The sequence below is a fragment of the Odontesthes bonariensis genome, chromosome 17 (genome assembly GCF_027942865.1).
Source record: "Odontesthes bonariensis isolate fOdoBon6 chromosome 17, fOdoBon6.hap1, whole genome shotgun sequence".
In the NCBI taxonomy this organism is placed as follows: domain Eukaryota; kingdom Metazoa; phylum Chordata; class Actinopteri; order Atheriniformes; family Atherinopsidae; genus Odontesthes; species Odontesthes bonariensis.
This window is the reverse complement of record NC_134522.1, coordinates 18,006,540-18,023,489: the sequence shown is the minus strand read 5'-3', so window position 1 is coordinate 18,023,489 and position 16,950 is coordinate 18,006,540. Positions and strand designations below refer to the sequence as shown.

The 16,950-nt window shown below is 40.3% G+C and overlaps 2 protein-coding genes across 4 annotated transcripts; one reads left to right on the top strand and one right to left on the bottom strand.

Annotated features, from left to right (window-relative positions):
• Positions 1-4: 4 nt before the first annotated feature.
• Positions 5-6,450, top strand: mok (MOK protein kinase). 2 transcript variants are annotated; one of them, XM_075447857.1, is made up of 12 exons: positions 5-359; positions 1,656-1,770; positions 2,121-2,210; positions 2,303-2,373; positions 2,484-2,562; positions 2,651-2,699; positions 2,797-2,975; positions 3,113-3,214; positions 3,336-3,509; positions 3,651-3,810; positions 3,898-4,095; positions 4,268-6,450. In XM_075447857.1, the coding sequence occupies exons 1-12, from the start codon at positions 176-178 to the stop codon at positions 4,343-4,345; spliced, it is 1,479 nt and encodes a 492-aa protein (XP_075303972.1). In that variant the 5' UTR covers positions 5-175; the 3' UTR covers positions 4,346-6,450. The 2 variants fall into 2 exon arrangements, with proteins under 2 accessions (XP_075303972.1, XP_075303973.1); XM_075447858.1 differs by lacking the exon at positions 5-359 and adding an exon at positions 569-770.
• On the bottom strand, positions 6,132-13,269 carry wdr20a (WD repeat domain 20a). 2 transcript variants are annotated; one of them, XM_075447856.1, is made up of 4 exons: positions 12,997-13,269; positions 10,585-10,767; positions 8,728-10,068; positions 6,132-7,258 (listed from the first exon to the last, which is right to left on the bottom strand). In XM_075447856.1, exons 1-4 carry the CDS (start codon positions 13,258-13,260, stop codon positions 7,205-7,207), a joined length of 1,842 nt encoding a protein of 613 aa, XP_075303971.1. In that variant the 5' UTR covers positions 13,261-13,269; the 3' UTR covers positions 6,132-7,204. The 2 variants fall into 2 exon arrangements, with proteins under 2 accessions (XP_075303971.1, XP_075303970.1); XM_075447855.1 differs by lacking the exon at positions 6,132-7,258 and adding an exon at positions 7,286-7,585.
• Positions 13,270-16,950: the final 3,681 nt, after the last annotated feature.

Genomic DNA, 16,950 nt, shown 5'->3' with positions numbered 1-16,950 from the left:
CTTTTAAGCGCAGCAGCCGCGAGTGAAAGAATACATTGTGTGTGAGATGAACTCGACTCTGGTAACGTAATGCTATTAAATGAATGCAGCGCATTAGCTAATTTGCTGTCGCAGAAACTGCCTGAATATATTATTCAGCTCATGGTCGGCTTTTTTTTCAAATTTATGTGCACCAATGATGCACTACTCAAATTGGCTTATTGACGTTAAAAACAGAGCAAGCCTTCGAAATGCATGCAAAACAACCCCTAGCGCCGACTGGAATAACTGGAGGAATGCTGCAGACATGCAAAACAACAACCCGCAGCCTAGTGAAAAAACATCTGAGCTTATGGTCACCACCCACCTCTGGATAAAAGGTAAGGGGGAAATAAGAGTCAGTCGTGTCGAACATCGGGGCCTGTGGAAAATAAATCTCATTGTCTGTCATATATCACACATGGCAGGGCATATTTTTGCCTTATAATTCTATATATTTTCAGCAGAGGGGCCAGGCTGGTGAGACAGTTAGACATTCAGCCTGAGTTTCCAGTTCCCTCCTCAGGTCAGAGTGGAGGGCGAAGGCGTGCTCCGTTACCAAGGCGACGGTCAGCTAACAGGGCTTGCTAGCGGGGCTAGGTTAGCACCCAAGACTACTCCAGTGTACTTTACTCACGTCAACGCACGAGATACTTTTACTTTTCCAGCTTAACATTGAAATGTACTGTACGTACACGCGTGTTATGGACAACAGACAAACATGCGGCGGCAAAGACTCAAAGGACTGCATGGTAAGTGATCAGCTAAAGGCTGAGCGGAGCGGCGGCGAGAGGGCTGACAAGCGGTCGCACGTCGATGAGATTTTTCAATTTCAGTTGCTCTTTTAACCTGACAGGGCATTTTATTCCTTTTGCGTAATACCACACACGTTGGTGTTTGACATAATACGGAAGGACAGAAATATTTCATTTCATGATATCATTAAATATATTATTTTTAATCAAGTTTCAACGCGTGTTTTGGTGACGTCAAATAAGTGTTGAGAATCATGGCTCATACAACCGACTCCAAAAAAATAAAAAATAAATAAATCATACAACCGACTCCGCTTGTCTGGCGTTGGCGCGGTGCAGGTGAAGATTAGACGGGGCACATTTTTCATTCAGCTTTTTAATAGTTCTGCACAGTGAAGTAAAACTCACTGAACTGTCACCCTGAAATGGAAAATGAGAGAAAGAACAGAGGTATCTATCAGAGGTCCAATGATTAATCAACGGAAGTTAACCTCCCTTCGAGGATTTCATACTCTTTTATATCTTTAGCTTTAAATCCTAAGATTTAGAAGTATGTATGTGAATGTAAATGTCGGATAAGTTGGCCAATACAGGTTGTTTTGGAATTTAATATTGATAAGGCTGTGAGGACTTAACTACACATTAGTAACAGCTGCCACCCTAAATAATCAGAAAACACCAGTTCCTTTTCCCAATAAAACTATAATAGATTTAATGTCCAGTAAGGGCATTCTAGTTTTTTAGTTTTTAACTCAATATTGTATTTTTTAGTTCAATATTTTCCCGTAGCTCATTCAGATTTGTATTTCTGCCATTCATTCACCCGCACATACTAGTAATTTTAAATAGTATTGTTTCATTTGTCTTTTTTTTTTATTGCAGGTTACAAAATAATCAAGAAAATTGGAGAAGGGACATTTTCAGAGGTGGTCAAAACTCAGAGCCTGAAAGATGGGAAGTTTTACGCATGTAAAACCATGAAGCAGACAATTAACAGGTATGTCCCAGTCACCTACCTTCTGATCCCGTGTTCAGGTAATCAGTGGTCAACTTTCCCACTCCTTCCCTATACTCTGTACTGTTGTGTGTGTGGATCCTTTAAACTTGAGCCAGCAGCTTATAATCCCCCACTTGCCTTAAGCATCCTGTTAGACATAAATTCAGTCTGGATTAATGATCGATGACTGTGCTTGAAATCTGATACGTTATTGGAGCTTAACATTAACTGTGCACTTTAGATTTGTTCAACATTTATCATGGAACGTTTCCATACAGTCTGGTAATATAAAATAGCATGCGTTTAGTCCAGTTCCATCAACCTGAAACTCAATTTTGTTCCTTTATAAGTTTGGAACAGGCCAACAATTTACGGGAAGTCCAGGCAATGAAAAGACTGAGCCCTCATGCAAATATCATCCAACTGCACGAACTGATTTTGTGAGTACTGCCGAATACAAAACGCACGAGGTCATTCAGGTATCTGATGCTTGTGATGTGGCAGGTGATACTAATCCAACGCAATGTTTCAGTGACAAAGAAACTGGAACCGTGTCTTTGATCTGTGAGCTGATGGAGATGAACATCTACGAGTTCATACAAGGTAAGTCTGCCAGTACGACGAGCGCAGAGTTACTCACGATGAATTAACAACGTTTCTGCAAAGTTTTGTTCAAATGATGGATTATCACGAATGTTGCACATTCTCCACAGGAAGACAAACCCCTCCGCCTGACCATACAGTCAAGCTCTACATGTACCAGCTGTGCAAGTCGCTCGAACATATGCACAGGTAAGAGAAAAATAAAAAAAGATCTCATGTACAAAATGAAATACTTTATTTAGTCACGCTGACTGCATTTATTTTTTTTATTTCAAAGAAGTGGGATTTTTCACAGAGACGTGAAGCCAGAAAACATTCTTATAAAAGTAAGCTGCATTAAAATTCACTGTCTGAGAAGGTTTTCACTTGTAGCACTCGACATTTCATTTTACTGATCGATTTATTTTGTTGTATGAATTGCAGCAAAACGTTTTGAAGCTGGGCGACTTTGGCTCATGTCGCAGCGTGTACTCCAAGCCCCCCCACACAGAGTACATCTCCACGCGTTGGTACAGAGCCCCAGAGTGCCTCCTGACTGATGGGTATTACAGCCTAAAAATGGACATCTGGAGTGTTGGTTGTGTCTTCTTTGAAATCATGAGGTATCTCTGCAGGAGATTTAATTTGCCGTGCTCAAACTTTCAGTTCATTTAGAACAAGCACAGACAAATACACTGCAAAAGCTATGCAAAGTAGCTTCGTCGTGGCAGTCACAGCGTTGTATATTGCTTTATTTCAGCTTGAATCCTCTCTTTCCTGGAACCAATGAGCTGGACCAGGTTGCCAAGATCCATGATGTGTTGGGGACACCAGATCAAAGTCTACTACAAAAGTTCAGGAAGTAGGTGTTGGATGTCAGGCGTGTGCGTCTTGACCAAGCAACACATATAAATAGCAAATATATAGAATTAATGTATGAAAAAAAATAAAAAAAATACGTATTATTTTTTACCGTCTGGCAGATCTAGAGCAATGCATTTCAACTTCCTCCCAAAGAAAGGCACTGGGATCTCACGGTTAATCCCCAAATGTCCAGCTCCAGCTCTGTCCCTGCTCTATCAGATGCTTGCTTATGACTCTGATGAGCGCATCACTGCGGAAACAGCCCTGAGGCACACCTATTTTAGAGAAATCAGGTGAAGTGCATAACTTGACTTGCAAGGAAATGTAGCCTATCATGTCTGTTTAAACTGCAAGGAATATGACATTTAAAGAATCGAATCCTGTCATCTTCAGGGGGAACATTGATACCGCTTACTTTTTTGTTTTAATAACAGGATGGCAGAGAAGAAAGCAGAGACTCTTCACAGAGTTTCTGGGACTTTGGATGGAGTAGGTAGTACCGTGATGCAGAACTCCTTGGAGCACGTCTGGCGGCCAACCAGACATTGTAAACAACTGAGAGGAAGACACATTAGACAGACACCTTTAATGAGCGTAAGTTCAAACTCCACTGGTAACCGATGGAGTCAATTGTATCAAGTGAAATCCCCAAAATCCATCTCATACGTGTTCTCTCTGCAGCATAACATGAAGCATGTAGCAGATCCCTTCAGCAGACCGAACGCCCCTCACTGTCCAGCAGAGCTGCCCAAAGTCAACATGGTTGTACCAGGACCACAGTTCTCATTCCCGGTCTCAACTATGCCCGCTTTTCCCATGACACACAGGGGAACACTGCCAGCCATCACATCAAAAAAGTGCCAGTCGCAGATGGCTAAGGTAAACTGGGCAGGAGAATTCTTCAGTTATTTCACTCGCAGATGAAAAGGTTTCTTTTGATAAGAAAATGCTTTGGAAATGCTTAGTATGTGATTTAAAGACTAATGATTTGTTTGTGTGTTTCAATGCGGGCTTTGGTTTTGCATTCAGGCTGCATTTCCTCTCTTCACAGCCCCGGGATGAGTCGCATCACGCAGCTTTCAAGACCTACTACATGCCACCTCTGGATCGGAAAAATGGAGGCATCTGAGCCAAAATCACTTCAGTATCATATTTAAATATGGCTCTTAAAGCAGACAAATGGACAATATTACGAAAGGCCTGACGTTGAAATCAGTAATACAAACATTCTTGAAAGAAAAAGAAAAAAAAAAGTACAAAGAGGACTCGAAACATGTCACTGAACCAGTTGTGATTCCAACAAACCTTTTTAACCTGATTGTAATGATGAAACTCAATGTCATGTCTACGCAAACGATATATGCGGTCTTATAGTGTTGAATGAAGTGTGGTATGTTATGGTCTTTTGTTTTACTTAACCCAGTCATTTAAAAATAAGTCTTTATTTTGAGCCATTCATGGTACAAAGGATGTGCAATAAGATGCTTGACAAATGAACAGTTTCAACTTTTTAAGTCCCGACACCCTTAAAAAGTACTCACTAGGCCTTGTTCAGGTTGTAGAGGAACAACTTTAAATTAAATGAGAATACTTTGTTGGCGGTTGAAAAAGAAGTTTAAGTCAATGCAGATCTCCACTGCACTCCATCACATTTCTACTTGTGTTTTTAGAGGTTTAAGTAATGAGTTTAATGTAATTGTATATGATAACAGTGTGGCAGGTGACTCTCAGCTAAATAGTCTGAGGAGCTGGAAAGTCTGACTGTCTGGGCAATTAAATTCTTGGTTTAAAACGGGGGGGGGGGGCACACGACATTGTGATGGCAAAGAAACACTTTAAACTAAATCTATGAGGTTACCGACAAGTCCTGAAAATATAACGGCAACATTTCCCAACAATGGAAAAATATACCAAGGAAAACCAAACTGGACCCAAAGCGTCAACTTCAAAACTAAACATGAGTTTCTACATTTCCTGACATGGCCAAATTAAAGTCCAAAATGCTGTCAAATTGACACATATAGTAAAAACTGTCACATGCTACACAGTAGCTTTGATTAATCCCCTTAGGTCTTAAGTTGGAAAGTAATAAACATGGAAAACTTGTTGTAAGAACTGTATTGTCGTGTATAGTCACTAACAAGAGGGAAGTCCTCAGGACAAACTGATTTCACAGGCAACAGTCCTTTTGTACAAAGGTCAACAGTCTTTCACCACAAGACTGCACCAGGGATGTGATTAAAAGGCACATTTCACGATCCACACAGAAAACAAATGTGGGTCTATATACTCATGAATGATTACAGACTGGGCCTTGTGAATATCTGAGTCACGTGTTTGAATGTTAAGCATAGACTGTAGCTTCACCAGTGCCCTCACGCCCCCTCAATAATAAGCTGTACAGCCTTAAGGGCAGAGGGTACCGTTTCATACTTAAATGTACACTCCTCAAACGGACGATGACTCAGTCAGCATTATTTTGTGCACTTGAAGTTATCAGAATGTAAAAGAAAAATCAGTTAATGCACTTTGTCCATAGCAGTGATCTCTGAAGTCCTCGTGGCATAAAAATCTGATTATCACATGTTATCAAACGTGTTAAAGTGCAATAAAAGTGTGTTCCTCTCGCATAGGAAAGGACAACATTGTTGAAGCTCCAGTTTCACGTTGCTACCTTTCATGTTTCTTATGGTAAATTATTTTTCAGGAGAAAGTCGACTGATATCAAATTGGAGTTTTTGCGACCGAGGCGCACACGGAGCGGCATCAAACCATTGTTTACAAGAGTTGTTGAACTGCACAGACTGCCACACTCTGGTTCCTTCTCTGCAGCCATCGACGCGTTCACCTTTGAGACTGAAAGTTTGTCACGCAAACACATGTAGGTGCAGAAAAAATAAGAACAGAAAACAATGTATTCAAGATTATTTTAATATTATTAATATGTATACTTTAGGCTTTAGAAATATAACTATCAATGACAAAACTTCCACTGGCGTAATGGTAGTTTGCTTAGGCCCCCATCAAATCAATTAATTACAATATACACATTATGATACAGAGCAGATTTGAATCTGAAATAATATTAAAATAAATGCTCAATAGATAAAGGTTTTTAATAGTTTTTATCATTTTCTTCACCTACTGTATTAGCCATCTGTGAGTTCTGAGCACACCCAAAAATGTAAAGCCATTTTCTTCTAATAAACTCATTTAAGTGCAAACTTTTTTTTTTTTTCCTTTAAAAAGACTATGATTGCAGCATCCAGCTTTATAGATTCAGATTTCAAGACTGAGGATGTTAAAGCCGAGTGCAACAAGGCAGTCCTCAAACCTCTCTTTTTTTGTTCCATTAGAGTAGTTATAAAAACAACAAAATAGCTAACAAAATCAGTGCAAAGTCATCAAATGGGAGGGGGAGGAGATTCTACTCAAGAAAAGACAGAAGTGGTGGATGAATGCGGATGGGTGCAGGTTTTTCAGATGCTCACGCACTTAGTCATAAAAGGATAGTTCTTTGAAAATTCACACTGAAGTCAGTGGCCCTGAACCTACACAGGAATACAGAGCAAGATTTAAATAAGGGGGGGTAAAGGGACATGAAAAATAATAAACTATCCTTTTAATCTCAAGCCACAGTTGTCTGGTTTGCATCTAACAAAGCTGAGCCTTAGTTCCAGTGAGGATAACAGTCTGACGAGATCAGACACAAAACAAAGATTTAAAAAAAAAAAAAAAAAAAGATCTAAAATGTGTTAAAACTCCAGAGAAACACAAAAACAGCACAATAGTAAGCAATTGCACCACACCTTTTTCCTGTTTCGTTCCTCCACTAAGTCAAGTGAGTGATAAGCAATAACAGAAAAGCCATTAAGAAAACCGGGAGAGGGAAGGGTGTAAAAGAAAAGGAAAACTTGCAATGCTTGCAGGGTGAAGAGCAGCATCAGACTCTGGGTTGCAGGGTTCTTTAGCAGCAGAAATATTGTGGCTATACTACTGTTCCACTGGGGGAGCTGGCTTGGTTTTGGGATGACAATAAACCCTGGAAAAAGGAAAACAAGGAGATTTGCATTGGGAAAGTGCAGATACTGCAGCAAAAGAAATCAAGCAACAGTAAAAAGTGGCCTCAGCTTCCCAAATTCCCAGTCATGTCATTTTAATCATAAGCATGTGCTTAGTGCAGTCGCTCTGTGAGAGACCAATGCGGTCTTTCAAAGGTTTTCTAGATCGAGGCCCTCCTTTTGTGCATGACCACCCCATTTTTTTTTGTTTTTCAAAAAAAATATATTACTTCCTTAATATTACCTCAAATTGCATGCGAGAACAAACCAACCCCAATGTCAATTGTTCGAGTATCATGTGCCTTCTTCTGAAAAAACCACAGACAATAGGGGAAGTAAAAAAAAAATGTTTACACACAAAAAAAAGCTGAACACATGGGAGGCAATGCAGTGATTATTCAGGCAAATATAATGCCATTAGCGTGAAAGCTGAGAGGAGGATAGGGTAAGGGTTTATTTGCATTTATGAAATCTGCTCATTAAATCCAAATCTCTCACTCAAGACTTCCTAATCACATTTAATATAGTTTTGATTAATGATAAATTCTGCTGTTTTTCGAGTATTCAAAAATCATTTAGCTTTTAGTAGTTAAAACTAAGATCTGACATGTTGATTTCTGACTGTTCTTCGAGATAACAGCAGCAACATACTGACTTCAACACCGAATGATGAGCTCAAACAGTTGACTTAATAAAGGAGAGTCTCTTTATCTGTCCCTGGCGGTCATTAAGTAAAGTGACATCTTCTGGCTTACAAGCAGTCTTTGGCAGAGTACAGTTCTTGACTAAAAGTATCACTGCAGCCATTAAAGAATTAACAATGATTTCCATCAGTGACAGGTCTGTTGATGCAGGGGCGGCATAAATTAAAATCTGCCAATGTCAGCTGCATGTTTGGATCATTGGTCTTAGCTTGGGAAGGAGAAAAAAAGAAATAAAACAGAGTAGGTGCAAAGTTCAGATTTCTTTTTGAGAATAAAACTGAGAACTTTGCCAACCAGGAATTGGATCCAAAACAAAACTATCAACCAGAACCCAACCTTAACTTTGAGAATGTATGCTGATGACGTGTTGGTTATGCACTGTGAGATGATTATGAACCAATGAACACATTTTGTATGGATTGTCTTCCTTTGCCTCACATATCTACACATTAACGTTGTCTGTTAGAAATCATTATATAACCATCAACTACATTTTCATAGCATAGGTTATGCTGTATTTGAAACTGAGGCAGTGTAGATAATTCACTGGAAAGCAGGAGTACATAAGTTTTAAATGTGTTACTTGGCCGCCTGAGGAGTGACAATATAATTATAAAAAGCTAAAAATGCTACTGCAAATGTCAAGAGTTTAAGGTTTCCCTTCAGAAGATGTCTTTCCAAAGACCGACAGTTGCAATGTTATCATTTCAATTTTTCCCACATTTCAAGCGTTAAAAAGAACTTACCACTTTGCCTGGCCTCGCCCATGTGCAAATAAATCCCTCCTGACAAGCAGTCACTAAACAGTCTTCTAAAAATATGAGTACAGTCAGTCTCTCGTGTGCTATTTTTTTACAGATGAGAGGCTCAAGGAGGGGCACGTCCTCCATGCGCGGGCACAGTAGAGTGCCCAGAGTTTTAGCAGGGTCTGTTTTGGTTTTTGTCAGGAGGTTGAGCTTGTCGCTGCTCTTGCTGCTGATGTGACCCATGCTGTGGTTGCGTTTGTGGTCCTTCTCGTGGTGGCGCTCCTTCCGATCATGGAGTGAAAGCGTGGCAAACTTGCTCACACCTGTAGCGATGGCACTGTCCATAATACCACTGCCGATTCCACCACCACCGCTGCCAGCCTTGTTGGTGCTATTTGCTGTTGTAGTGCCAGCTGAATGGGGGAGGCTGTTGGAGCGTGGTAATGTAGTAGAGAGGGAGTTTAAGCCAGGAGTATTGGCACCACTGTTGTTTCCATTAGTAGTGTTACTAGAGGTGTTAGTGATTATTGTAGCACCCGCAGGAGGGCTAGTAGCATTCATCACATTAGTATGTGTCCGTGTCCGTGAAAGCGGAAGATGAGGGAAAAGGATGTCCTCAGTGAGGTCCCATAGGCACAGCTGAGTGTCCTGCCCCACTGAGCCGAACCGGTATGTTACACTAACAGGCCGGCTGTCTGTTGAGTTGCGCTTGGAAAGTCGAGACTGAGTACTGTTGGCCCGGTCTCGTCCAAAGTGGATCATCTGATCCTGGAAGTCCTCATCACTGCCACTGAACTCCATTGGGTCACTCTCCTCCACGCTGGTGGTGTAATGGTCAAATGCCACCACACTCACCCACGACTTGTGACCGTGACCTCGGGCAATGACTCTACAGTCCAAGAATGACCACACAGTCACTAGATCGTCTTCACCGCCTGCAACTATGTACTTTCCGTCAGGACTCCAGCACACACACAACAAGCCACCAAAATAACTCTTCATGGTGCCATGAAGCTCAACAGCGTCAAAGTTGAACACCCGTAGGAAGCCATCTTGGCTTACACAGGCGAGGAACTTCCCATCTGGAGAGAAAGCAAACTCATTTAGAGCCCCCTCGCCCACTGTCCATTTCAGGAGGGGGTTCCGTGTGGACTTACTCTTGCAAGTGTGCACAGAGTAGTTCTCCCCCTGTTTGAGCAGCTGGTAGTGTGGTGCTGTGGTGCCACAGGTATGCTCCACATTGTACAGGTACATATTCCCACTGGCATGAGAGACTAGAAACAGGCTCTCGGAACCTGGCACCCATTTCACACATGTTACTCTAGACTTGTCTATCAATCTCTGGCAGGAGACGGTCGAGGTTTGAGAGGCAGATGGGAAAAAAAAAAAAAAGAGATATTTTAGTACAGTGTCAAATTGAAATCATTATTCAATTATGCTGAAATTCTCCCAATTTAATGTAAAATGTTTAGCCACTTTTTAGATTTAACATTCATCAATGACCTAATCTGTGAAAGCAATGACATTCAGCCATAACTGAACAATTTTATAAAGAACTTCAGCTTCTCAATTACAAAAGTTTTATTGTAAGTAATGAGAACAGTTATCAATACAAGAAAACTTAACTTTGAGCTTTACATTTCTTTATGCTTCTACTAAACTGTAGTCGTGAATATGTGGGACAGAATGAGAGGTCATAAAATCAATGGCCTAAAATATGCATTTGTTTGGAAGATAAAGCTCAACATAAACAATACATCAAGTAATTTAGAGACAAATTAAAAGTGAAGATCGAGTTGTGTTCAAAAACGGCTGCAGAAAGCATTTTAATCAAGCCTGTGTTCTTCAGGGACCTACCTCCTCATTGAAGAGCTTGCTTGTCTCCTTCTTGATGGGGTCAATGAGCTGTACCTGTCCTGCTGAGAAACCCACCAGCAAGGACACACTCTCTGCTGTCGCTGTGAGGTGGTTGAAGTCATGACAGGTGGGCTGCGTTCCCTTGTAAATGCGCTTGTCTATGGGCTTGCTCAAGTCGGCAGCCTGGAGAAAGAAGGCAAGGGCATGCAAACACGTAAAGTGAGAGGGGAAAAAAAAAATGTTATCAGAGATGACTTTGCACAGCTTGGTGCAGGACATAGGATTTTCACATTCTGTGTTTCATCTCAAAATACCCTGAGAGGGATGTTAGAGGAGCTGTGGTGACCGTTTCACTTCATGATCAGAAAGCATAATGAAGCTTTTAAGCCACAGCCTTTTTTGTTTGTTGTCGTAACAGTCCATTAAAAGAAGTGACTGTATATAATTAAAGTTATGAATGTAAAATAAAACACACTTAAATGCTGCTAACAAGCCATAGGAGATATATGGCAGATTACCAATATAAAAACAGTCCCAATGTTAATGATTCAAAGTTGAAAACACCCGTAGAATGGAAAATTCTTTGAGTGTAAGACGATGACTCAGTGATTCCTTCAATACTTTTGGTCTGACATTAAGTGTTACCGACTCACCTCAGAGGAGCCAAAAGAGTTCTTCATGTATTTTAAAATAAGAGTCAAGTCAAGAGTTCTTTGTCAATGAAACTAAGCCATAAGCCTCTCTACCGTGTAGAACTTGTTTTCAAGCTTGACATATAGATTGTCACACTCCTAGCTTGTGTTAACATTGGTGGAAGAAAACAGTAAACCTGTCATTAGCCTAGAATTGCGATATTCAACAGACAGACTAAAATAACTCATTTTACAAAACATTATTTAAGTATTGCACTAAGGCTTGTTCCACAGTAACCTGCATTTAACATGTTCTGCCATGTTTAAATTTCACAACACAGTACTGTGCTCGCAAAACAAACATTTAAACCCTACTTGCTGTCATGTCTGGCTTAATTTAGTCCAGTTATATTACAATGGGACATGGATGAAACATGTTTGTGTGAAGATTAATATGACATTGCTGCAATTTGATAGTAAGCTCGTCTAAATGTAAATCTAAATTTTACAGCCCTGACACAGCGTGGAGGAGATAATCCTTACAAGACAACATCTCAGGGGAAAAAACCACATAACTGCTTTATAATCTAATAAAAATATAGCTCGCACACTATTTGTATCATTACTTGCGAAGACAACGGGAGCAGTATTGTGATAACTGGATGCCAGTTATGTGATTTCCACATGCCCTCCATCTACAGTTGAACTGAGAAATCATAATCGAATTTTTAGATAATAGACGCATTATAAACCTGAGCTGTTGAGAGTCTATGTTACTTTTAAATTAAGGGTATGGAAAGGATGTCGGCGTAAATGTTTTTCCATAGTTTATTATGAAAGCGTTGCAAAAATGCTACTCTTATAGTACTAAGATATCATTATAGACGTTGTGACAACCTAGTGCGAATATATACTCACACACACACACACACACACGATAGTTTAAACTTTAGTCTACATTGTTTTTAATAATTGCATAGTATATCACTAAAAAAAAAAATAAATAAAAAAAAAATAAAAAAAAAATTCAGATTTTTCTGTCAATAGCTAGTGAAGATTACCCTTTCGTAAGACTGAGTCACCACAGATTTAAAAAAAAAAAGGAAGTTTGGACTAAGTAAATGCTGAAGTAACATGTTTGAAGACAGCTATGAGCACAACTAAATAACTATTGGAGAAACGCTTACAACAGCTAAAAATATTTATCGGTTCACAGAATTTGGTATAACATCGGTAGCCATCTGCTCGTTAACCAAATAGCTGTGGACAGACTGTTTCTGCATTACTGATCCGTCTACACCTGGCTGTCAATAGGAAGTTGACAGGTGTTACCGATGGAAACTTGAAGCTGTCATTATCGACTGAGACAGTTTAATAAGAAACTTGATCCTTTTTCAGAACTATGTTCAATTCTGAAAACTTAAGTCATAGAAGAAGGTGGCCTTTATCCTAATAATATTAACGCAAACTCACCAATCCTGCCACCAAGCAGAACTAAAGAAAAAACGAGTAACAGCCTGGGGACGGATATTAGCCTCTGGCCTCGGAGTAGCTGCTAACGTTAGCCAGATGGGCTGGCTAGCTAACAAGTAGGCTAGCTTCAACATAGCTTCGAGCTCACTAGCTAGCTGCCAGCTAATTTCAAAGTCAAGCACCTGTCAGAGTTATTTTTATTGGGCAAGAACAAGGCTAAACTTAATCAACACCAAAGACAGCAGTGATAAACTCTAACTAGCAGTTTCTTGAATATCCGTTGACATTAGCCGAGTTAGCACGCTACCTTTCTAACGCCTTTGTAGATGTAGAAGTAGAGCTCACGGCCCACATTGAAACAGATCCTGTCGCCGTTACCCGACTGGTCGTTGACGTTCACGAAGGAGACCTTAACGGGGTTTGAGCCTTGCGAGTTGAAAGGCACCCGGTTGGGACGGCTGTATTCGGAGTGAGTGAGGAGTTTGTAGACACCTTCCCGAGTAGTGAACTGAGTTTTAATTTCGTTCATCTCCTTCCCTCCTCCCTCCGCCGCCATCTTTGAAATTAACATTCATCCCTTTCCCCCAGGCCGGAACTTACGCAGGGAGGGGAGCGGGCATTCTTACTCCTCTGTTCCCCCCAACGGTTCACCAGGGAACTGGAGGAGAAAAGGGGTGAAAATTGGACTTTTAGGCTTTTTTTTTTTTTTAAGTAGTTTGCTACAGCCCTGTACTTCTTTGGGGCATATTTTAGGATGACTTTAAATCAAATGATACAAATAAAAAGTTATGCAAAAGTTAAAACAAACAAACGAAAAAAACATTCAGGTAAAATTATGTTGTATAATTACTTGCATGGAGGAAGTTCCTCAGATGCAGCAATATGCTTTATTTTGAAAAAGCGTTCACCGGACGTTTTCATGTGACAAACTCTTTAAACTAAGAGGCGTTTTGAACTCACCTGTGCCCACATTTTTGCTGCTTAAAATCAAGAGCACCTGGTACCCCGATGGTTAATTAACCTGCTGGGTATCCTGCCCACATTACAACAACATTCTGTCATCATTTCACCATTTCACCATCCTGTTGTCCGAAAAAAACTGCACGTACCAAATGTCATGGCATGTAGGAGAGGACGACAGCGTTCACGTACAGGTAAGCATTGCAGTATTTGCTATTGAAGGAAAAACTACAGGCACAATTTTAACTAATCTGCATTACCATTGAAATTCTCCTGTAAATTCATTAAGACAATAATAATAATGTCCTTGATGCAGTTATGAAAATGTACACTCAAATGAGTTCACATGGACTTTGATTTATGCACATTTCCAGGCCAAAATATCTTAATTTTGGACAATCTTGTGTTCATGGTGTTGACATTTTTGAGTCCTAACCTCATTCAGAAAATAGAGCGAGATGAACCCCTTTATATTAATGTTTTTAAGGTGTTTAAAAGTAAACACTTGAGTGCAGTTTGACCCTCCTCCTTCACTAGTCTTACCAACAGTCAGCTTGTGAGCTAATGCTGCAAAATTATTCTGGCGTATTTTGAAAGTTCTTATTCGTTGTTGCACCATGGATGTTTTCTTTTGCATTCAGACCACAGTGAGAGACACATACCCGACAACGTGGACCAGCTTACTTTCAAGTACATGGTAGGATTAGTACTATCAAGCTGTGTTTTGTTTTTTCACTGGAGACGAAGATCATTTTCAGCAGCTTTAATTACTTTATTTTTTTCTCCTCGCTGTGACATGTTCATGTGGATTTAAGACATCTCTTGTTTTCTGTCAGGAGATGTGCAAGATGGAGTCCAGCACAGATTCTGACTCAGAAATCAGTCCAAGGTGGTCAGACACCAGTACTCTGGTATTGCTTTAATTCTCAATCTCAGGAGTACACACGCTGACACAGTGAAGACTTTAAAAAGAACAGCTTTCAAAGGAACCTGCATAAAGAAATGAACCTCGTATTACCTTGGCTTTACCTCTGTTAATTGCACATGCATCTCAATATATTAATTCAGTTAGATCATTTTATAAGGAGAGTGTGCTATCTTGTCTGCAATAGCTATCAAGTTACTGAATCCCTGGTTGTTGTGAGTAGGGATGTGTGAGCACAGCACCAGGGCGTGGGACTTTACGGCGGGGAGTACCTTTAACATTCAAGCCTGCAGGAAGGCAGGGCTGTTATTCTCTGGTAAGCATTCCCTTTTCTCTTTCCCAGTAATTTCTACTGCAAAAGTAGCTTGGGGTTCTGTGTGTTCGTAAACAAACTCATGCGATTATTTCTGTAGTTTTTGGACCCGTACGATGGGAGCTCAGAGGAGTCAGAGGAGTCGAACACTGAAGTTGGCGTTTCCAGCCGGCAAACAAGGCAGCAGAGTAAGGGTGGAGGAGGAGGAGGAGGTCGCCTCTCAGGCCGAAGAAGGCGAATAAACTCTCATTACCCTGCCACTGTTGCCCTCAGAGAAATGGTGAAAAATGGGATGAAAGATTGTTTAATAGATCAGCAACCTACAAGCCACAAAGACAGCAGTGATGTTCAGATGAAATATGGATGGGACTGTGAGCTTGATACTCTGTTCTCCAACAGTGAGCGAGATGATGATGATGATCATAGAAATATTACAGAGGAAATGGTAACTGATTCAGCAACACGCATCCAAACCGTGGGTATCGAATTGCAACTTAATGACTCGGGCTTGCCCTCTACAAGTTCGTCCACGCCTCACACACCCGGACTTCAAACCTCAGTGGAAACGAGCTCGTCTCAGATGCTGGACAGCTGCTCAGAGAGATCTCCCAGCTCCTGTAACCTCAGATCTCTCTGCAAGAGAAAGGGGAGTTTTCCTGGAACAGAAGTTGTGGAGCTGGGGCCAAGAAAAAGGCAGTGTACAGTTAACATGGAGGATGAACCAGAAGACAAAGAAACCGACTGAACAATGTTAGAGCCTTCTAACTATTGACAACCAGCTCAAGTCATATGTAGAAGCCTTTAAAGGACTGGAATATTGTACATAGTTAATTGGAAATGCACTCTATTCACTGGTTTATGGCTAAATTGGTGTATTCTAAAAGTTAATTTTTCTTTTTTTTTTTTGTTCTTTTCTTCAAGAAACACTAGCTACTCGTGCACTGAGAGTAAAGTTTGAGCACCACTTGATTTTTAACATGGCATCCAGCAGTAACGGCTCTCCTGAATTTTAGCCTGGGGCTTTTCATCAAAATAATTTTTTTGTTAAAATGATGAGCTGTTCAAAAATACAAATATAAAATTCCACTGGCTCCTGTGTAAGTTTTGCTTCATCTTTCTGGGAAGAAAAGAGTTGCAGTTGGTTGGCTGGTAATTTTGTTCATCTACATCGACTATAAAATCCTATTTTAAACCAGCTGATTATACCTTGCCGTGTCCTCTCATTAGGCTTGAGCCAACTTGTGCAGGAGAAACTAGTGTCCACCAGAAATGTAGTAGTGGAAGGTCAGCCTCTGAGCCATTGCTTATATTGTCCGTTCTGGGACACTGTAGGAATGAACAGATCAACCTTGTTGAAGATGACCCATATGCAAAGTTTCTGTTTGCAAAGTGGCGCAAGAATGACTCCGCATCTTCTTACCTCGACAGTCTTACACCAGTTTTCTTTTCTTATGCCTGATATACTGTCAAAGTGAAAAATTTAAACCTGCCATCTGTTGATATTCAAGGATCACTAAAGTAAAAATAACTTTTCCAATTATGTTACACAAATGAAAACATGGCTATATTACATAACTGCATTTCTGCCTGTAACTGCCCCTAAATTATACAAAGACTGATGTTCCTCTATCCTGTGTGCCCACTCCCATTCGTTTTACAGCTTAATGAAGCCTCGTCTTTGCCTAATAAGGGGATATAATAAGTATGACCATCACAAGGACAGTGAAAGAATAGAAGTGGAGATCATTTCCACATGGACCTTGGTTCTTTGATGTGCCATCTTGTCCAGAGGTCAGGAAAGTGTTCCAAACTGACAAGAAATTCATGGTAATTGGTTTAACTTTAAGTGTTTACAGTCAAGTTTGCACTTAGAATTCAACAGTGGGTAAAACCTCAAAGCTGTCTTTAAGGGGTCAACATATCTTATCAATGTTATATTTCAACAAGGACTTTCAACTAATCACTTTCCTTATCTCGTCTATAGTTTTACTCCCAAGTCCAAAGTTGGGTTCAAAATGTCTTTGGCAGCACGAGTATCACACAGAGTGAAAGAAAACAATATG